This window comes from Microcebus murinus, chromosome 17 (assembly GCF_040939455.1).
Source record: "Microcebus murinus isolate Inina chromosome 17, M.murinus_Inina_mat1.0, whole genome shotgun sequence".
Taxonomy (NCBI): domain Eukaryota; kingdom Metazoa; phylum Chordata; class Mammalia; order Primates; family Cheirogaleidae; genus Microcebus; species Microcebus murinus.
In genome coordinates, this window is record NC_134120.1 from 50,059,669 (window position 1) to 50,082,790 (window position 23,122).

Here is a 23,122-nt window from a genome sequence, read left to right on the forward strand (position 1 = left end):
GTGGGGTGGGGAAGGGAATTTGGATTCGAAGCCTTCTATTATTGCATCAATGTGAGTAGTTCTGTTTTAAATTGTTTTTACATACATGGCTTTATTAGAACCCAGACTTTGATGGGTAAAAAGTGTAAAAAGCTAGGGGGGGGTGTTGAGTTCTTTCAGATGTCTGTTCTGCTTCTAGTGACTGTGCAAGTAAGTTCTCTTGGAATTAATAACGAAGAAAGGCACAGTGAGATGCACTCTCCAGAAACTTCAGCAGTAGACTGGGCGTGAGCTCCCCAAATTGGACCCAGAGACTAGCGTGAGAAAGGCAGGGGCTGGGGCTGGACAGAACGTCTGGGGGATACATGGAGCCCTGCCCTGTTGCTGTGAGAGGATTGCTAACATGTGGGATCAGAGGAGCTGAGGAAGATTTCCTCAGAGTGCCACCACCTCCCTACCCCCTCCACGACTGGGGGGCCGGTGCAAGGCCAGGTAACCTCCCCAGACCTCTGGGTCCTCATCTGTAAACTGATAGTGTTGGACTAGTCTCTCCTTCCAAATAATATAAAATAGCTACCTAGAAAGCAAGGGAAAAGAAGAGAGAGGAGGAAGAAAAGGGGAGCGGAAAGGATTGCTGAGCTCAAATCTCTCTTGCTAAGGAGGGTGCACGGGAAGGAGAAGGGGAAAAGGAGGGGTGTGATAGTTTCACCTATCTGATTTCCAAGGTTCCCTCAGTGAGATCAGTGAGGGAAGACATGCAGGTCTGCCCAGCATGGGTGCAATCTTCCAGGGAAAGGCACCTCCTGCCCTGGGGGGCTTGGGGGGTGTTGCTGACAACAGGGCCTGGGGGCAAGAGAGAAGGCAGGCTGGTCAGGAAAAGCTCCTGAGTGAGTGCAGCTTGGAAGAGAAATGGGGAAAGAGTTTCAAATTTCCCATCCTGGAATAGCTACAGGAATTGGTTTTCTAGATTTACAAATGGAATCTAATAAATAACAGTTGGCTTTGGAATTTTTTTTTAAAGCAGCGTGAAAGTCAAAGTATATATTTTTAAAGAAGCATGAAAGTTCAGATGAGACACTTTTGATGGATTGTTCGGTTCATGAGATCATCTGGCATGAAATACGGTGTTTCTTTTTCCATGCAGCGATTGCGTAAGTCCAATATGGCAAAGCGACCTACATGATAATTTTCGGCCTATGGATCTGATTTTTCATAAGCCTCACCCCACACTCCTCACAGAGAGCTCTTGTTTCTGGTGGATTTGTTTCACCTCCTTTGTGAAAGCCTTAGAGAGAAGGCAGTTAGCAGGAAAATCAGCTATTTATAGGCATTTTTGACTAAAAGTGTCTGCTCAGCGTGCCATGGAATATTTCCAAGAGGTGGGAGAACAGGAAACTATCTAAAATCAACTAGAAGGCTGGAGGAGTGTTATGGGGGACAGATTCTACATGGGAGTCATTTTCAGAAAGCTCAGATTTCATTTGCAAACAAACGACAGTTACTTTCACTGACATCCCCTGAATTACAGACAAGCCAGCTAAACTTTTACTAGTAGAGGAGAGGAGAAAAAAAGACATAATTTTTCCAAGGAGTACAGGTAGTTGGGATTCTTTAAGGGAGTTTAAAAGGAAAAGTCCTGTATAAATGCCTCTCTCGGTACTTATTGCGGAAGGGGTTGCTAGCCAGATGGACGCGGCCCATGGAAGAACTTAGGCTAGCAGATGGCATTCTAAGTGGAGCGCAGGCCCCGGGTGACCTAACAGGGCCCCACTGTGCCTATAGGAGGGTCTTGATCCTCACTAATTTCCACTTTTATAACGAAAAAATGACAAGACTATTTGCTCAAGTTTTCATGATTGAGAGACATAACTTCCTTTTTCCTGGGAATTTTGACGGGGTTTGTTGTCATTCATTGTTTTGGTGGCCACGGGGAAGCGGGTGAGGTGGGATGTCTTTAGACTGCCGGGAGCCAGATGGCTGACAGGAAAAGTTTGAGCTTTCAGTGGTTCTGTGGAGAAGAGGTCCTGAGAGAGGTCCAGCTTCAGCGATCCCTTGCTCTTTTGAATTTCTACAGCCTTATAAGAATGACATATCTGGCTTTGGAGCAAGGGGATGATTTGTTAGGGACTAAGGGCATGAGCAGAGAAGAGTGATGGCTGGTGGCCTCTGGTCACCTTCCAGCAAGTTGTCATGGTGGAGACACTCCTCAGAGAACCCGGTTCTCCTAAGCCAATAAAGGAAGGGTTGACAGAGCCCCCTTGTAGACAACCCACAGCTGTTGCTGTTAATTAAGCTTGTCCTGTTGATTTACTAAAGCTGTCTGGAATAAGGCATCAGGGTCTTAATGGAATTAAGATATATATATATATATATATATATATATATATATATGTGTGTGTGTGTGTGTGTGTGTGTGTGTGTGTGTTTGTATTAACACACTACATCTTGAAGAGAACAGAAGAACTGTGTTCCATCAGCTAATATTGAGCCACAGGAAAATTGGACTCACTGAGGCTGAGCTGTCAAAAGATTGATCCTATGTGATCCTTTCACCTTGAGACAAAAGCTTTGTGTTTAGGGCACACAGGGCAAGAAGCCTTACACCCACACTGCCATCCTGCCCCGGGAGAGGGCTTGCCTTTACCAAAGCAGGCGTGTTCAGCCCAACCCTAGTTTAATGAAAATCAGAGTCAGCAAAATACAAAGGAAAAAGTGGTATGGTACATGAAACACATGGAGAAGAGATAAAGCATGTTAACTATTTCAACATTTGAGGACCTATAAACTCAAAACATTTTCACATTAAATTTTTCATTTATTTCTTAAATTTGAAATTAAAATTTTTTTCTAAGACTTGAAGCAAATGCAATCATATCATCATGTCCATTTTACAGACAGATATGGAAGTACTAAGTACCAAAGTCGGGTAGGAAGTCAGCATTCATGGATCATCTGAATCCCATGCTTTCATCTATTACGCTCTACTGCCCCCTTCAGTAAATGACATGACACATTAAGCCTTGTAATTCCTTAGAATTGGCTTTAAGTGTGGCCGTTGGATTGATCTCAGAATCACCCCATATCTATGAAATCAGAATCTCTTGGGTTGATGCCAGTAATCTTCATGTTATGAACAATTGCTAGGTGATTCTTTTGCACTAAAGTTAAGGCCCCCTAAGTATTCAAGGATAGAGCAAGTGGCTATGCACACATATGGTTCTATACAAGCATGCGTGTGACATTATCATGCTCATGTTTACCCATATTGATGCCACTTTCTAATGTTTCATGTAGCATTTCCAACTTTAGAGATAGGTCTTCCCAATCAGTTACTTTTAGTTTTGGATGCAATAACCACGAGATTAACCTGGAGCCCTTGGTGTCTCCTATGCACTATGCCTTTCAGATTCTCTGGGGTTTTCCTAATTTAATATATTCAGTACCATGGTCGCATTGCCACAATGCATACTGTCCTAAATGGCACACCATAGATATAATATGTGAATTAATTTTCCCCTTTGAAAATATGGTTATAGCTCTGTTAATTTTTATCCTAGGAAAGGGAGGTGAAGGATGCTGGCTCCCAAGAGAGTGGAAGGTACTGGAAAGGAGCATGCTGCCTTCAAAATCCAGACCCAGGGCTCTGAGTGAGGTGCCTAAAGATCACACACTCAAACACAGATCAGTTCTGCTCCGTGCATCCTCTCATACATGGTTCACTGAGACTGAAACCGTTGGGGTGCAGGAAGTACTCGCCCATGCCAGGAGAAACACACCCATTTCTTTTCTTTCTTTTTAAAGAATTTAAAGAAACTCCCCTGCCCTTTGTAACCACAGAAGTGTGAATTTCAGGTATTAATAATTATTTAGTTAACAACTGTCTTTACCTTTTATGAGACCTCTGAGCCACAAACTTGCTTCAAATCAAACTTTCAGATCAGTTCTGTTCTCCCTTTGCCTCCCTGTGTCTTGGCACCACTGCCTTAAAAGGATGTTGTGAGAATGGCTGAGCTAGTCATTGATAAGAGCCTTAAAAGTTTTCACAGATTAGGGCGCAATGGCAGCAGAACTGCACTGGTAGCTGGGCAGTGGGCTGGCTAGTGCCAGTCTCTGCTGACAAGATGAATGACCTTGTCCAGGTATTTCCTTGGGGATATCTTTCTTATATAAAAAAGTAAATTGGTTTACATAATTCCAAAGTCTTCTTTTATAAGGTGATTTTAGATGGAAAATAGGTAGGTAGGAAGATACAGTGCCCACATTGCAGGGAGAAGACTATAAATGGGAAGCTATACCAAATGACCTCCCAATGAGGAGGTTCTGTTATCCTAAAACTGTCCTTTTTTGGGGAAAAAAACCCTTGCCTGGTTCGATAATTACGCATCTTAAGATTTTAGAATCTTGGAGAGTTAACTCAGGGAGGAGTTAGACAATCCTACAGGTATATATTAAATTGTGTTTAAAAAAAATAAGAGGAGCAAAAGTCATTTCCTTTCATGGTTGTTAGATGTCTCTTTGGGTTAAAGGGACTAAAACCTGCTTTATTTTCACACAGGGAAGCCGGATATCCTTAATTAGTCTGCACTAATGGTTGGAAGTGAAATTCAATATAATCACTGGAAAAGCAAGGTAATAAATTTTCTACTGGGATCTATGAAAAATCTGTTTCTCTACTTCATAGTCATTCCTGTTCCATGGACTTTATGAAGTGGCACATTGAAAATGGATATGATTTCATGAATGACAGATCAAAGACAGCATACGATAAATGCATATTTTAGAAGTATGGTTGCAGGAATGCCCATGCAGATGGAAGGTGTACATATGCACCTGTACACATGCACCTAGCATACCGTAACCCCAGGCTCCTTCATAGACTGTTCTGTGATATCATAAAGCTGGTTTTTGTGGGAAGTTTCTTAATTCTATGAGAACAATAAATAGAAACTCTAATTGATAGAGAACAGTGACCTAAAGTATACAAAAGAAAAGATCTACCTATCTTGACAACTCATTTGCAAATGTAATTAGAGGTCTCTTTGTCTTAGAAATGGAAACAAAGCAAGGCATATTACTAAATTTTAGCAAATGAAAACAAAGTTTTTAATGACAGTCCTATATTCTTACATTTAAAAAGTTGGAGAATCAGAAGAGTCTTTCCTGATCATGTGAATGTTCTCCAAGACATAAAAGAACTAAAAAATGGTAAGAATAAGAATTTGGTCCAAAGTAACAAGAAGGTTAGATAATATGTCTTTCCTTATACTACATTCCCTTTGTTTCTGCTTATTGTGTAACGTAATTGATTCTTTATATTATTATATTATTTATATTATTATATTATTCTTTATATCATTACCTTTTAGTTACAAAGAGAGAGGACTAGTTTGGATATAAATGAATCTTCCATTGAAAAATAATTAGTGCACTTGCCCACTGTAGTTCCAGTCTTAAGAATTCAGAAAAACACTTAAGAGTTTAACAAAACACTTTAACAACATAAAATTAAAAAAAAATTCTCCTTGTGCAATAATTCACTAAGAGAGATTGTTACCCTTGAGCCTAAAACTAACATGGTGAAAAACATAATCTAATTACAAATCAAAATCAGCTTGGCAATATTGCATATATTTTTTAGTGGTCCCTAAGAAACCTGAAACAAAACACCAATGTGTTCTACCATTCACAAATCTCTGTGTAAAATCATGTAATGCCATGATCTCAAATGGACCAGAGATTAAGCATGAATCTTTCTTTTGAAGACTGGTGAATGATTATTTTGATTTACTGCCTTTAATTTGCAATCAAGCCAACTGTCCTCTAAGGAAAATGGAGAAAGGGGAAATAAAGTAAACTGGACACTGAGAGATCGATCCAAGGCTAGTTTTTCTCTTACTTGTTATTAACCGATGTTATACCTTCAGTTAGTGGATTAGAATTCTGTGGGATCAGAAAATATATGTTACATGCAGAAACCTCCAACTGTGGCTAACCAAGCACTTTTGGTGTTGCTGAAAATGTCTTTAAAGACATTTTAAAACAATGAAACTGCAGGCCAAGAATAATAAAGTTTCTTTAACAACTTCCAACAGGGCTTTCCTATTCATTTCTGATCTTCTGTTTACTACTGCTGAGTCTTTCTGGACACTGCTTTCTATGTTGTTTTTTTCAATTGTTTTTACCCCCTCCATTAATTGGATATGGGTAACAGCAAGAATTATAGAGAATCAGAGAGAGAGAGAGAGAAACAATATTACTAGGAATCTGCTGTTGATCACTGATTCCACGTTCAAAGTTAGCACCAGGCTGCCGTAATCTCATCTTTCTATCAATGAAGAGGGACAGACATCTCTACTAAGATCAGTGAAAAAATAGGAAGAAGACTGTACAAGCCAAATAGGAAATGCATTCAAAAACTCTGACATTCACTTGCTGGATTATTAAGGCAATTTAAATTAAAAATAAAGAGAATCATCAATTAATGTGGTTGGTGGGGTTTTAGAAAAAGGCAGCAAGGAAACATCACAATAGCCAAAGTCATTAGCAGAACTGTTCAACACTTTCATAAATTTCATGTAAAGTAGTTTTCATGGAAATAGTAAAATTAAAATTATCCTAACACAAGAGGAAGGAAAAACTCAGCTAGGGAAAGAAAACTCCCACTGGGAAAAGATGGAAATAATCTTGAACAGAATTTTGAAAAATAATTATACCTGCATTAAAAAATCCTGGGTTTGTGCTTGCTATGAATGCTTCCTCAGTGATCTTTCGTGGAGCCTTATTTAAACAACAGACCTCCCTCCCCCGAAAAAAAAAAAAGAGCAATCACCCAGAAATTTTAATTTTTGCAAAGGAACAGTAGTAAGTATTCAGGATTCTTGTCCTGGAAAATGACCGATCACATTTCAATCACCAGCCACATAATGTCCTCTAACAGCACCTAGCAGATAGGGGATCATGTGTCAATTAAAGATCTTATGAAGCCTCTGTGGTATCTGATCTCTCAACCTATTTTTTACCATCTGTACATGCATTAGTTTGTAAGCTCTTTCAGTCTTACTAGACATTATTTAGAAGAGAAATAAAATCACAAATAGTACCCTTCTTTCTTCCACCACAAAACCCACCCAAACCAACAACACACTATCATCAAATACAAAGTAATAAAGAGTTATACCCAAACCTGGTCAGTCCTTCCATTTCTTGAAACTTGCACACAAACTGAAGAAACCCACTCAGCCTTAAAAAGGTCGATCATTTTGCTCTCCTAAAATTTCATCTCTGGGAGTGCTTTCTTCCCGGTCTCTGTCTTGCTCTCTCTCGCTCCCTCTCTGTCTCTCTCTCTCTCTACTTCCACCGACCGGAGAGCGTTTTGTTTCCCTTTCCCTGTTTCTGCTGCTGGGTGAATGCAAAATACACGATTCGAAGGGATTTTTCTTTTAGGTGAACAGTTGGAAATCTAAAATCTTGCTCTTCTGAATGGCTTTTTATGCCAGTCACTCAATATATAACGTTTTCATGAAAGAGGCATATGCAGAATCAAGAATTCTGCTTTTATAAAGCAAAAACAAAACAATAACAAAAACCACCTTTTACTCCCTCTCTGAACCTCTTCCTATTTTATTTATTTAACTATTAAGCACTTACCCTGAGATGTGCCATAAATGCTTTATTCCAAATGTATAAGAGCCAACCACATCTCAACTGAGAATTAAACAGTTTTAATGTCTTCAAATCCATGTTCCTGCTCCCAACCCTAATACAGACAGTCACTGGCAGCGGTACAATAGTTCTAAACAGCAGACATCTGATTCTTGACATTTAAAAATAACAATATTGGAAAAAAAGGGAGTCTTTTTTTTTATTAACTACAAACAGCTTGTGAGTGAGCACATATCACCAATTGACTGTATTAACTGAAACTTGAAATTATTTCAAGCTACAGTATTTGATTTCTAAATCAATGTCAGGCAGAGTCTAAATACCTATAGACCTCCGCAGATCCATGATTTTCTACAGAATCATGGCAAGGGCTTAAATTAAGTTAGTTCTAAGTGATAATTCTGCAAAGAGAGAATCAGAAATTTGCTAGCATTTAGATTCTACTATTGGTGAATATTAATTTAATCTTTGTCAGTCTTGAATCAAATTAGGGACATAATCAGTCATTTCATTGCTAGTCTAATTTAATATCCATGCCTTAATTGCATGCACATATAAGAGGTCAAATGCACACATGCAATTGCTACAGAATAAATCAGGTAATAAAATAAAAAATGCATTTATTTTTATTTCTGAAGCATATTTGGAATCAGACAGATCTGGGGTCCAGTGTTAGCTTTCCCACTTACAGTCTTTGTGTTTCTAGGCAGACGATTTAATCTTTTGTGCCTTGGTTTTATCATCTATAAAACTAAATAGTAATACTTTACAAAGTTGTTTCAAATACTAAATGAGATACTTATGGTTCCTGGCACATACTTGATATTTGATATATGCTGCTTCCTCGTTCTGCTTTTTGGTGAGAGTAGAGACAGGGTATGGCAAACGGAAAGGATGCAGACCTTGAAGGCAGAGGAATCGGTCTCTACCCACTGTGTCACCATATACTAGCTGTGTGTCCTTGGGCAAGTTACTTAACCTCATTCACTAAATCTCAGTTTCTTCAACTGTAAAATGCTTCTAGAGTTTTAAAGAGCAAATTAGATAATATTTGAAAAACGTCTACTTTTAGGAGGCATTTTGTAAAGTGAGTCCCAGACCTTTCAACTCTTGAAAATTGCTCTAATTAGTAGTACTCTGGCAAATGTAACTTGAATTTAAAAATGTGGACTGAGATCACAGGTCTTCTAGACCAAGTGTCTCATTTTCTAGCAGAAGAGGGAGGCCCAGAGAGCTGAAAGGATGGCTCCAGCTCATGTCACTAGTTAGTGGCAAATAGGGACTAGGATGCTAATAGACTAGTAGAACAATGCTTTGCCCACTAAACCTTGTGATGTTGAAGTTAAACACATTTGTAAATCCTGCTTCAATATTAGTTGCCAATTAAGGCAATATAACTGAAAAAAAAAAAAAAACACCCAACAAGGAAACCTTCTCTGTTTCCCCAAATTTGCTTCTAAGAACAAGCTTATAAATGAAATTATCCCATGGGAGCTGGCTGGAGCTGGCTAACCCTATCTTTGGGAGCAAGGAGTCCACAGGATGGCAGAGCCCCCTTCACTTCCTAGAGGCAGCAAGAGAGCAGAGCCCAGTTCTCGAGGGGACTTTCTGTTGTCTTCCTTTCCCAAGTGAACGTACAGATCTTTCTTCTCTTCCCTTACAGGATCCCTTCAGCTTCAGCATACTGCCTGGGGAGAACACCCTGTTCTACATTTAGTTCATTTACTAACGTGCTACCTCTCCACGTTGGAATATAGAATTTGTTTTCTTTTAGTTTGAAAGATGTGCGTAGATTGGGGACTCGATAAATGTCAATACCTATTAAATAAAACGTGACGTAGAGTTCAGTTTATATTTAAAGAGTTGAACTAGCTTGGTGGATACAGGGATAATTAATGCTCAATGCAGGCTAGAAAAGGTTAATTTTTTTCAACCTTTCAATAATTTCAGAATTAAAAATAAAGGAGCTTTGGATATCAAAGTCAGGTGAGCTATTACTCTGAAGAAGAAGGGAAGTAAAACGGGATTGAAGAAAGTACATGTGTGATCCGTTATAATTAATGCTTTATTTCTCTGGCTGGGTCATGTATAAATGGGAGTTTATTTTTTTCTTTATACCTTTCTGTAAGCCTCAAGTGTTTCACTAAAAAGAAGCAGGCTTAGAGCAGCTAAGTGATTCGAAAATAGAATTTCCAAGTCTTCATAATATGAGATACAATAATGCTACTACACGAAATCCTATACTCAAATCTTTAAGATTTCATTCTCATTTTACTGAAAAACTTTAATAATAATATGTTTACTTTAAAGATTTTATTTTCTTCTTGCTCATCATTTTCATGCCCTGGATTCTGCAGTTGTGCCGGGTGAATTAGAAGGAGAGTGGCTCTGGCATCAAACAGATCTAAGTCTAAATCTCAGTTCTACAACTCCCAGGTCAGTTTCCACTCTTGTAAAAATACAGTATTATTACATCCAGTAATCTCAGGATTATTATGAAGATTAAGTGAAATGACAAAAGTGAAAACATTTCCTACAGCATCTGGTACATAGATTTTCACTTAATATCTGTTTCCTTCTTTCTTTCTCTATCCTTCCACTTTTTGCCACTACTTGAGATTTTGACTTCAAAAAGGTATGAAAGGAAAGAAAAATGAATTTAAGGTAGGACGAATGTAGGCAATTATGCAATCATAATGAAAGAATTTCATTATTAACAAAGGTTGATGCTAGAGCCATATATAGCATCCTTCTGTAAAGTATCTGATACTTACCTAATCTCACCATTACTTATTTAAGTACAGGGTTTAAAAAAATTGTTTTGTTTTTGCTGCTAAGTCATAGAACCTTCACAGACAAAATATGTCTTACTCTAGGGCTTCTATCTCCTTACTCATCTTGTCTTCAAGACAGATGATCCTTATCAAAATACTTTAGTTTCAGCAGCAGATGAGCTTTATGTGCTTAAAGAATTTCTAGAGCTTTCAGTTGCAACCCTCATAATGGTCATTTCTATAAATTAAAATACTGGGTTGTAGTTTACCTCTGCCACATGTTAACAGTGTAACTCATTAAGTCTTTACCTTCCTTTGAGTATAATTTTTTTCATTGGCTAAGTGGATTAAATGATTCCTTTAGCTCTCAAATTGTTATAGTTTTTGATAACTTATTAACACCCATTGTAACCTTGCAGGAAATTAGGCAATACCACCTTCAGTGGGAAATACTGACTATGGAACTGTGTGCTGTTTGTGAAAACTATCCGCATGCTGGTGGCTTCTTCTCAACTCCAGGCATCGGTTCTGGCATTGTCCTTGCCCAGGGGACTTCCCGCTTGGAGTACTCTCAGGGCTTGGTGGAAGCACTCCCAAGGGAGCAAAAAGATGAAGTTCTCAGTGGACGAACATTTCCTTGCATTTCTTCTTAACATGGGACTGGGAAATGGGAGTGGGTATGTCATACTGTAATAGCCCAGTAAAACACACACACACACACATATATACATTTAAGATGAGGAGAGCATGAGAGAACAGAGGAAAAACACTCTGAAAAGGAAAAAGATGAGGGTCATTCTTGTGGAAGAGTGTGTCTTGGGAAAAACACAGTACTAGAGCAGGGAGGTATGGTAGAAAAAGACCTTCCCCTGTATTTTCATCCAGGTGACTGCTGGTTTCAGTGAACCAGAGGGCAGCAGGGAAAATACGCAGACAGTGGCAGGGAAGGGCAGCCTGCCTTGGGTTTGTACGCGTGTGGGCTCTACACACTGACATTAATTGTATTTTACTGCTCTGATCCCTCCTTTGCCTCCTCTTCTCGGCTGTCCTGGGTCTCTGCAGCTGTGCTTGCCAGGTCCTCAAACTGGCTTGCTGTCCGCCTCCTCAGGGCACAGGGCTCATGCTCATTTGCGCAGCTCCCGGGGTGGGAGCCCGGCTGGGGGTGTGGTTGGCCATGGGGATGGTGACGACCATGCAGTGTGCAAACTGATAGCTTCGGGCAGGATTTTACAATTAAAAATTTTAAAAATTAAAAAAATTAAATTAATTAAAAAAAATTCTGAATAGAGCTAATGAAACTCTTTCCAAAGTTTTAAAGATCACTGTTTACTTTTGGGGGAAAAAAGGTGGATTTATTTTAAAATTCTGTGTAGACTCCCTTTCCTCTCCTTCCCACCTCATGATCCCTCAGACAAAAGAGGAACACAACCCGTTAATAACTCCTTGCCTTCACGTAGGAGTGCTTTTCAAAGCATTTGTATATCTAGCGTCTTAAGATAACTGGATGAACTTGGTAGCATTTGTTCCCTTGCATTTTCCTGACAGGAGCACTTAGGCACAGAAATGCTAAATAGTTTGCTCTTGTGCACACAGACAATTCACAGTAGAGCCAAGACTCGAACCCAGGAGAAAAGACCACACAATCAAGCCAGGTGCTATTTCCAAGCATCCAGCACACGACAGAAATGCTACCTGCAGGTACTGGCAGGAACGCTCTTGTTGGCACGACTCGGACTTCACCATGGCCTGGTCCATGTTGACCGAGGCTTTCTGGTACACCTCCCGGGCCCGGCTCACGGTGAGCGTGGAGGACCAGGCGCTCTTCTTCAGGAGCGGGGCGTCCAGGCTGACCGGCAGGTTGGCGCAGGTGGAGCACTTGACGTCGTTGTTGCTCCGGGACGCCTTCACCGCCTGCTCGCTGATGGTGTTGTAGGCCTCCACGAAGTACTGCGAGGCCGAGCGGTCGGGGCACCTGCCCATGGTCATCACGCCCGAGGGGGCGTGGTAGATGCACATGTCGCCGTCCAGGTTGTCGTCGGAGCTCCACCAGCCCGGGGAGGCGTTGGCGCGGGCCTTGGGCTCCGCGCGCCGCTCCTTGCTCTTGCTGCGCTTGCCGTACCGCACCGTCTGCGTCTCGTCGGGGCTGGCCTTGCCCCCGTTGACGCTGCCCTTGGACGGCCCCTCCAGGGAGTGCGACTTGGTGAAGAGCTTCTGCACCGAGTGCACCAGGTGGCGGATGCGGCCCGGGCTGTCGCTGCGGTGCTCCACGGCCGTGCGCTTGTACTGCAGCGTGTGGTAGCCATCGCGGCTCAGGGGCAGCTGCCGCTCAAACTGGTCCAGCAGGTTGGCGGGGAGGCGGTTGGCCTTGGTGGCCAGGGTGCGGGGCACCAGGGCGCACTCGTCCTTGAGCTCCTGCTGCGACGTGTAGTGCCTGCGCGGGAAGGTGCTGCTGGCCAGCGGGTCGCTGAAGGGGCCCACGCACTCGGCCTGGAAGGAGTTCCGCTGGGTGTAGTACGGGTGGTCCGCGGGGTGGTGGTCCACCGGGCTCAGCAGGTACGGCTTGCGGTCCGAGTGGTGCGACAGCGAGTCACAGGCCGAATCACAGGTGACCCCGTGGTGATGGCTGCGGCTGCCCGATAACCCTTTCATCGCGGACGCGAAGCAGCCGCCGGGGCATGGACCCCTGGGAGTTAGGCTCCGCACCCGTCCTGGGCAAAAACCTGCGGGAAGGAAGAGGAAGGAACAATTGTTAATGCCTCCCTTGGAAACAGATATTGCTGTCTTTTGAGGGCGCTATTGGTTGCTGTGTTCGTTTTCCGGCAGAACCTATTACGTCCCTTGAAGCAGCTGAGTGCGTTGTTGGAGGAGCTCTGTCCTGTCTGTAGGGGGGAAGCTGACGCCAAAGCCCGCAGGGAGAGAAGGCAGGGGTGCAAGCTGGAAAACTTGGAAAAGGAAACTATAAAAAATATATGTATTAGAAAGAGTAATTCCCACTCCCTCTGTGATTCCAATAACTGGGTGTATCTTTCTCTTGCTTCTTTGGTTTTATTTTCTGTGCTACGTGTTAATTGTTAAACAGGCCTTTGCGGAGACCACTCGCAGAGAGAATTAGTTCCTCTCTTGTGCTCTCCAGACCCGCAGAACCGTTTGCTTCCACTTTAAGCTCCTTGCAGGCTGGCCTGGCTCTGAGTCACCATTAAGTCCCCCTACCTAGCACAAAGCCAGCCAGGTAAGCCGTGTTAAGCAAGTGCTCCATGAACGTGAATGAAAATGGGAGTGGAAAAACACGATGACTAAGAGAAGCCAGTGGCACCTTCTCTCTTTAAGATTTATCCTTCTGTCCTCTGCTACATGCTTTCCCTTTAGAATTCTGTAGGAGCAACTGCAGCACACAAACAATCCCTCGGGTTAATTAGAGCTGAAAAAAACAAAGGTATGACAAATAAATCAGAGATGTAGAGAAAATCTGCCCATGTATTTTTTTCCTTTTCTTTTTGAGTCAGGGTCTTGCTCTGCTGCCTTGGCTAGAGTGCAGTGGTGTCATCATGGGTCACTGCAACCTCAAACTCCTGGGCTCCAGCCATCCTCCTGCCTCAGCCTCCCGAGTAGCTGGGACTACAGATGGGCACCACCACACCTGGTTAATATTTCTATTTTTTGTAGAGATGGAGTCTCGCTGTGTTGCTCAGGCTGGTTTCAAACTCCTGGCCTCAAGTGATCCTCCCACCTTGGCCTCCCAAAGTGCTAGGATTGCAGGTATGAGCCACTGCACCCAGCTTTCCCCATGTATTTCTGTCATCCCAGGGTCAAGAGCTTCCTCTAAACAAACTGAGAACAGATGAAGAACATATAAGTTTGAACTGGGTAATTTGATGATCACGTAACTCCTCTTCCTGGTTTAAGGTTTCTGGTTAAATGTTCACAGGTGATGACCAGAGGAAAGGCCCTTGAAAAGTTCCTGAGGCTGTGAGTGAAGGACTTTGGCCTAATGGTCAGCTCAGCCTCAGGGACAAGTCACTCCTGCAGATCACGTGGAGATAACTCAGTCCATTTCCAAGACCAGATTTCCCCCAAGCTTTAGCAACAGGGGCTGTACTTCCACTAGGGCAGAGTATTTCTTTAGACTCTACCACAGTGTTAGAGCCAGTACCTGACCAAGTTCCTACTAACAGCCTGGTTTTTTCTTAAAGCTCTCTAAAATACAAAAATTGTCATATTAGGAATTATTCTGAAAAGCCAGTGCAACTTTCCAAAATGTCATAAATGTCATTTCAGACATTCAGAGAGGGAGTGATAAATGGTTTAATTAAAAAACAAAACAAAATAAGATACCCATACTTGGCCTCATGAAGAAAGACATGCGTTTTTGAGAGGTCAGGTCTTGCCTGTTCCATGGGACGTACGGCATCTGAGAGCTCATGACAACGTTGACAATCTCTACCCATGCTTTACGAAGCTCCTTTCTCTGCCCTCCATCTCCCAGCTTCTGGATTAATGGTTCAAGACAACTGATGGGAGGTTTTAATCAGTGGAGTCATTTGAAGTTGGTTTGTCTACTAACTCACGAGGTCCTTGAGGATAGAGACTAAGTTTTACCTACTCAGTACCTAGCACAGTGCCATCCCAGACAATGGTGGGAAATCAGTAAAATATTTATTCAGTGACTTAATGTATTAATGAAAATTTTCCAAAGTGGTTCATACTGTGAGTCAAGTAGCATCTGTTTAGTGAAAACATGACTGTGTGGAAGGGCTGTACCAGGCCAAGGGAGGCTGCCCAAGAACCAGGCGGAACCATTCCCGGGCATGCCCGGGACCAGTGGTTTTCAGAGCATGGCAGCAAGCAGGCAGGCGAATGCTCCTTCTGCACCCATTCTCCTCCAGCTTCTGACTCCTCATAACCCACTGAAGACCGTCACACCTTTTGCAGTTCTACCTGCCTGGAAATTAAAGTCTGGGGAGTGTGCCTGACCTGATGACCACAGGATGCCTAGCCAGAGGACGATCTGCCTGGTGGGGAGAGAGAGAAACGGATACCTGAAGAGACAAAAAGGAACTCAGAACCCATGAGACCTGTGGATCACGAAGAACCAATCAGGAAGAACTTGCCCACTGAAAAGACACGAATGGAAACGAAAAGCCTTGGGACTGCTTTATAGGAAGTTATGATCCTAAGAGAAGGCTGTGGCGAGGAAGGGTGTCAGAGGGTTAAATATGTGCATTTTAGCAAAACTGTGGCACAAACTAATTTGATGGAAAAATTCACTGCATCAGGAATTTTCTCTATAAACCAGGTCCCATTGAAGATATTTTTACTTCTCAAATATGGACTTAAAAATAAAAAACAAAACCAATAATCCATTAGGATCATAATCACATAATAAATCTTGTGGTTACACATAATAGAATCTCATTATATAAAATAATATGGCATAATGTTTCAAACTTTCCTTCTGAAGCAGCTGGGTTTTGGCTAGATATTTTCTGCTAAATAAAATGTGAAACTGGCAAGAGCTGAGAACATGAATTATACATATTTACTCCAAAATGTACAAGATTATTTTAATCAGGTATTCAGTATTTAATTATCTTTAATATGTGAGCAGCATTTCATGTAAGATGATGTTATCTGAGGACAAGCAGAGCAAATGAAGAGCCTTTTTAAGGCCACTAATGATGAATTAAGTTAAATGATGTAACCAATGATAATTTCCATAAATTAGACATACACAGTGTGATTTTTACTAAAATTTAAGTGGGCTATTTTCAGCCTAGTGACAAGTACATATATTTTCTTACAGGGTAACAAATTGCATCAAGAATAAATAAGTTGACTTTCCTCCTTCTTTACTTAGTATCTGTAAAAGGGATATTGAAATCTTGATCTTTTTTCTCTATGATGTAAGCAAATAAGCTCATAAAAACACCAATAAACATTTCTAAATGCTAAATCCTTTCTCTGGTCAAGGCCAAATAAACAACTCAATACCCTGGCCTTTTCTATAAAAAAGTCTTACACTCTCTTTTACCATTTTGCCATGTTAGAAGGAGAATAGGTCAATTTGTGATTATGAAAGAAAGCAAGACATTTGGTGACTTCCTGGTGGGCAGGGGCAGAGGACCTAAAACCCTAATATTGTTGACGAGGGCTAGACAACTGCTGGTGCCACCTACCACGGAGGTCCTGCTCTTCCTTCTCTCATTCTTCATTTTCCTCTTGCCTTACTCTTAATCTTCCTTTCCAGCACATTTCTCTCTGTCACTTTTTCCCCTCCCCTAATTAATGATTATAGGTGGTGTCCATGGGCACCACTAGCTCCCAACTGTGGTGTGACCAGCAGCATCATTAGGATGTATGAACCAAGCACCCCTCAGGTGTTTGCTGCTGCAGAGGTGACCAAACGCATACCGCAAATCCCCGACGGCCAGACGCTTATGATGTTAGAGAGAGACATGACATAGCCACAGAAAACAGATAAATAATAATTCTTGTTATTTTATGCATTCTTGGAGGAGGGAAGCTGCTAGCTCCTCAATTAGCTTTTAAGTGACTGTAACGGTTTCTGAAAATAGAAAAGGAAATTGCCTTTCATGCCTTGTTCTTTGAGCAAGGATGGGGAGTGTGGTCAAGATGCCTTCATGAGGGTTTCTATGACTACAGTGATGATCTCTAATTTTTCTTGCTCACTATGACTTCAAAATTACATTTTGTTGTCCTCTAAGTTCAATTTTGCCATCAGACCATCTTTTCAGACTTTCAGCTTGGGGAATTTGTTGACTTTACTGGTGACCATGAGATGAGCTCAGAGTGTGAGACACACTGTTTTTCCAGAATTCCCACACCTGGAGCAGAAGCACTGCTGTCCAGATGATGACTAAAGCAAGAATAACCAAGCACTGTAAAGGAAATTCTCAAGGTAGATAATTTATTAGATCCAGAGAAAAAACAAACCTCACAGTCCAAGATGCTGACAAGGGAAAAATAGTCTTGCAAAGCTGGCAAATCCTTATTTCATTTTGATTTCTGTGCATGTCTTTATTTATAGCTGCTGTTCTTGACTTTTCTTTACATGCAGAGAGAAAAACCAACTGAAGGCCCTCCCCTGTCTTACTCTATGAGGATGACAGGCAGGCAATCATGACTTGCTTTAGAACAACATAGTGGGTACTGCCCAGGAAAACAGAGAGGTGTGCTCTGGTTTAGGGAGATATCGGAAAAAGGAAATCTTCACAGAACTTTTCAGAGTCGAGTCACCTTTTTGGCTTCTGTCCACCTGCCTGCAACTTGCCCCTGCCAGGTTATAGCATTCAGCTGGAGAGAAAGAAAGGATTCTTTTGTTGGAAAATACAAAGCAGCCCCCAAATACTGACTACATTTTCCAGTCTCTCTAGATGTGCACAGGTGACTAATACTGACTAATGGGATATAATTGGAAGTGACATGTGTGATTTCTGGAAAACATCTCTAAAGCGAAGGGCATACCCTTCTTAAACCCTTTCCTGGCTGGGATGCAGCTGTGAGGGCTGGTAAGTAGTGATCTTGTGCCATGAGGTGGAAGTTACAGTTTGGGGATGAGAGAAGTGCAAGAAGGTGGCACTGGCCACGGTGGAGTGCCACCTCAGCCCTGGACATACATCTGCATTTTGTTTATGTGGGAGGAAAACACCTTTACCTCGGCTACACCACTGTTATTTTGCTTTATGTCATTTTGCGTTGTGACCCTTGCATGTGAAACTATTCCTAAGTGAGCTGTGTAGACAGGGCCAAATCCCAGAAATCCTTGGTGAGCCTTCCTAGGATGCAGGTGTTTTGCAGGTGGTGGTCGTCCATTAGAGGGATTTAAATTAGACAGTGACATGGTCATACTTGTACTAAAGATTTCTCTAGCTGTAGTTAGAGAATAGGTGTAGGGTTGGGAAGGGGCAAGAAGATCTAAAAGAAGCAATTCTTGCGAGGAGGGCAGTTCATGAGAGAAGACTGAAAGAGAAGGAGGGTGACGATGTCTTGGCCAGCTGGGGCAGTGTGTCCCGATTCAGGCTTCCTTGTCCACACGTGCATGTTCCTACCATAGTCTGAACACAAATGGCACTTTTTATAGACAAAAAACAAAAAAAAAACAACACACACACACACACACACATACAAAACCAAAACACTTCTCTGCAACGAGCATGCAGATTTTTTATTAGTAAGTTCCCCCTCTTCTTATAATTAATCCCAATTCTATGGAGATTGAGAAGGATGAACTATATGAATTCTCAACAGGCTGATGAGTTTAAACACATTTTTTTAAAAGATAAGGGAATGGTTCTCATTAATTCACTATTAAACAATGAAGCCATGGCATTTTAGGGCAAAAGTAAACAGAAAACTTAACAGAGGTGAGAGTGTGACTTAACATTGCCCAAGGCCTGCTTTTTGGACTTTTCTCACCTTCTGAATGTGTAGCTGCATAGCATAACAGAGTGCTATTTTCTCTCACTTTTTCAAGCTTTTCTACTTGAAGATTGTCATATGTTGTATACTTAACATTATAAAAATACTATTAGAGCCCCTGTGAATAAGCACAATCTGAAATGCACCAATTATGTTACTCAAAGTACAATTTGAAGCCATTTCACAGATGCAGAAAGTATTTTGGCTTGTCATTAACATTAACTGCTATCCTAATCATCTGCAGTTTGGTTTTGCTTGTGAATACCTCCATCCATCAGTCTGTACCTACAAATAAATGCCTTTGTGGGCATTTCTCTTTCAAAATAAATGGTATTGTATGAAAAACAAAACAAAAACAACTCAAACCTTCTCCAATTTGGTCACAGTAGGCAGTGCAATTGCAATCACCTTTGTCTCCATACAAAGATTTTAAAAAGTGGTTTCATAACAGTCTTTGAGAATAAAAAGGTGGAGGGCAGAGTTCCTTGAGAAATGATTAATAGGTCTTCATTAATATTGGCGGTTGAGCAAGACGTTGTAGGAATTAGGAGACGATTTTAATGTGAAGACAATCCAGGCAGTAAATTATTAAATCTCATAACGTGATTGTGGTTTGATATACGTTGAAGGTGACTCTGTGGGACCCTGGAGATGTGTTTCCTGTAGAGGTGGTCTCGTTCGGATTTCCAGGAGAGGGTTGGTTATCTCAGCGAAGCCAACAGATGGATTCCCCCTGAGTCAGCTAAGAAATGTGGTCCCCTTGACCAGCCGTGTCTTTCAGGAGGCACCTATCTTATGGGCTGCAATTGATATCTGTGGAATATTCATGGGGAAGAGCAAAGACTATCAGTGTGTACTAAAAAATAAAAGAAGTTGGAAAAAATTTGCAAGACACTGATTAATCTAGGAGAAATAAGCAATGACAATAGAATAAAGCTACTTAATGGCTGTAAAGACAGCCATGATGGAAGATGCAGAAACACAAAAACAGTGACAATCAAAACAACACGACAATACAACTTGAAAAGAAGCAGTGGAAATAGGCTCTGACGAAACCTGAGTTATTTTTGTCTACATTGCTCATAACTAGTTGAATAGTCTTGTGAACATGTTCTGGCACATTTTAGACAACTTGCTTCACAGTCAGATTATATATATATGTGTGTGTGTGTGTGTATATATATATTTTGGTTTTTTTACCTGAATCAAGTTTTGTCATATAAGTTCCCTTCTTTTAAATGCTGTTGCTTTTCTTACCAAGTTTGCTATACAAATCTGTAGGTCATTAAATATGAATTTTCCAATTTCAAGTAAAAAGTTTAATTTATTATATCTCAAACAAGAAGCAGTACAATCAATCAACGTATGCGCCTAAATTGTCATCACCTTTTTGCCATCTTGATGGTAGCTTGTTTATGCCAGTAGTGAAGAAGCCTGGAGAGCTAGTGGTAAAGAAATTGCAAAAGGCATTTTCCACAGCTTGTTGAGAATAGAATATTTTTCCTTGCAAGAAGTGGTCCAAAACCTGGAAGAAGTGGAAGTCACTCGATGGAAGGTCTAGTGAATACGGTGGGTGACAGAGAGTTTCTGAGTCCAGCTTCTGTAGTTTGAGCAGGGTTGTCTGTGCGACATGTGGTCAAGTGTTGTCTTGCAAGAGGATTGGCCTGTTTCTATTGACCAGTCTCAGCTGCTTAATTGCAAGCATCCTCATCATTTCATCCAACTGGTTGCAGTAGACATTGCTGTAATCAATTGACCAGGTTTCATGAAGCTGTAGTGGATAATACCAGCGCTGGACCTCCCAACAGACACCACTAGCTTTCTTTGATGAATATTTGGTTTTGGACTGTGTTTTGGTACTTCATCTTTATCCAACCATTGTGCCGAATGCTTGTGATTATAAAAAAATCTATTTTTCATCACATAGAACAACATGGTGTAGAAATGTTCGCCTTTATGTTGTGACAGCCAAGAAAGGCAGCTTCAAAATGATTTCTTTTCTGATGATTGTTTAATTCGTGTGGCACCCCTCTACCCAGCTTCTTTACTCTGTCCATTTGTTTCAAATAGTCCAATATTGTTGGAATAGTAACATCAAACCTCGCGCCTAATTCATGCCTAGGTTGAGATGGATTCGCTTCCACTACAGCTTTCAGCTCATCATTATCCACCTTGCTTGTAGGTCGCCCATGTGGTTCATTTTTAAGATTAAAATCACCAGAATAGAACTTCTCAAATCATGGATGTACTATGCATTCATTAGCTACATCCTTCCCAAACACTTTGTTGATATTTCGAGCTGTCTGCGCTGTATTGGTTCCACGACGGAACTCATATCAGAAAATGACATGAATTTTTGACTTATCCATGGTTTCACAAAAATTGCTCTAAAAAAAACTTTGTAAGATAATCACAAGCCAAACTGTGCATTTGAAAGAATAAAGATGTACTTTCATAAGAAAAATAAAACAAGAAGTGTCAAAGTGAAATGTCAGAGATATTAACTGTCAAACTTAGTACTTAAGGACATTGGACATGTCATACTTAATAACCTAAATTCTTTACTGAGTGCTGAGGCCCCCAAAAGTGCTTATGGTGAGCCCTTTTGTGGTAGTTGTTCAGCTGACACCTGCTTTGTGGGATTCCTTCCCTTCTTGCAGCATCTGCTGATGACATCCCAGCTGGGACTGCTGAAGGTCACCACCACATTCTCTGACCTGATGAAACCGGGTCTGAAGACCCAACTCAGGGGCATCCATGCAGCGGTTTAACTGAGCTAATGAGATGCCCACTTTGGGAAATGTAAGTAGGAATGCTCCTGGACTCACTGGACCTTGGTGAGCTTATCTGCAAGGCCAAGGAAAGGAAGGGCCTGCACTGGCCCCATAGGAAGCCGGAGTCTCATGCTGTTGAACTGTGGGACAACAGAAGCCACTAGCCCTGCAGGGGGAGGATGAGCAGGGAGAGGGGAGGAGTCAGTGCAGAGCCCACGTAGGCCCAGAGAAAGACACAGAAAGAAGCTGCCAACTCTCTAGGTCTAGTCAGGCCCAGCTTTCTGCCTAAAGAGGCCGAGACCCTGTGGCGGAACCATGGCAGGTCCACAAAAGCTTACTCATCCAAGTTCAGGGACCCTCCTGCCCAGCTGGGGTGACTGCAGGCATAACAGAAGCTCCACCAATATGGTCTCTGTCCCAGGGGCCAAAGGTGAGTCAGTCTTAGTCAGAATTGGCTAAGATGTCTTCATGGGGCTGTGTCCCAGTTTAAGTATCGATTGGCTCGGACAGACTGCACGCATGCAGATTTCACTGTCGCCAGTGCCCGGCTGCGTGAGAGAGGCAGGCGGTCAGAGGCCACGCAGTGGGGGAGAAGGGCAGTCTCTGCACTCAGCCATTTTGACATCCTACAGTCTTCCTCCTCAGGCGAGCTCGGCCTTCCCCAGCCTCTGCAGTAGCTGCTGTTCCTGGGAATTAGATTTGTGATTTTTCAAACACCGGTCCTTCCTCCCACCTCCATCTTCCCATCGTTTTTAAAGTGTCTTTTTCCTACTCTTCACCTATCTAGCACTCTGATTCCTTTTCAACCTTTTTCACTTTGGAACCAGTCTTAACTCACCTCCAGAATTCTACACCCAATCTCAAATGTTAAACAAACAAATCCACATCCATTCTACTTCCCGAAACACGTTTGCTGTGGTAGAGAAGGAAACATGGTGACACTCATTGTTTCTGGGTTAAAGTTTTGACAGGTAACGATGCTGGCCCATGAGGCGTCAGTCAACACAGTCTTTGAACAGAGGGAGCATGAAGTCAAATCAAATCAACACATACCAATTTAATTCAATGACTGTTTATTAAATAACTACTATTTTCATGCAGTGTAAAAAGAATTGAGGATTATTAATATTCCACTTTTAACTTCCTATCTCCCAAATGTTCCTGTTCCCTCGCTCCCACTTTCATTGCTCTCTAATAGCCCGAGTGATGATTTCTCTCACTCGCTGGTTCCTCTGCTCTGCCCTCTTCTGCAGCCTTGTTGGCCCTGGTGGTCTCACTTCCTCCCTTGACAGCGTGGGAGACACAGCTGGCCAAACCTTCTTTTGTGAGCACCCTGGCCTCCCTTGCTCTATGGTCCTTTGCCCCATCTGTTCTGGATAACAGAAACCAAGGACCAATGCCAACATCCTTTTGTTTTTCCACACAGGAGCTGCCGAGTGTCACTGGGGAAGGGGCTGGTGCCATGACAAGCTCCAGAGTCCACTCTCAGCTCTGCTC

At 41.9% G+C, this 23,122-nt stretch overlaps 1 protein-coding gene across 19 annotated transcripts in view; it reads right to left on the minus strand.

Annotated features, from left to right (window-relative positions):
- The window catches only part of DLGAP1 (DLG associated protein 1), an 882,341-nt gene that overhangs the window by 338,590 nt on the left and 520,629 nt on the right, over positions 1-23,122 (minus strand). For 7 of the 19 annotated variants that reach the window (XM_020282327.2, XM_012745935.3, XM_012745931.3 and 4 more), the window contains exon 5: positions 12,108-13,135. In XM_020282327.2, the coding sequence (XP_020137916.1) occupies positions 12,108-13,064 (957 nt within the window). In that variant the 5' untranslated portion in view covers positions 13,065-13,135. The other 12 variants (XM_012745939.3, XM_075993632.1, XM_075993625.1 and 9 more) reach the window with 9 other exon arrangements.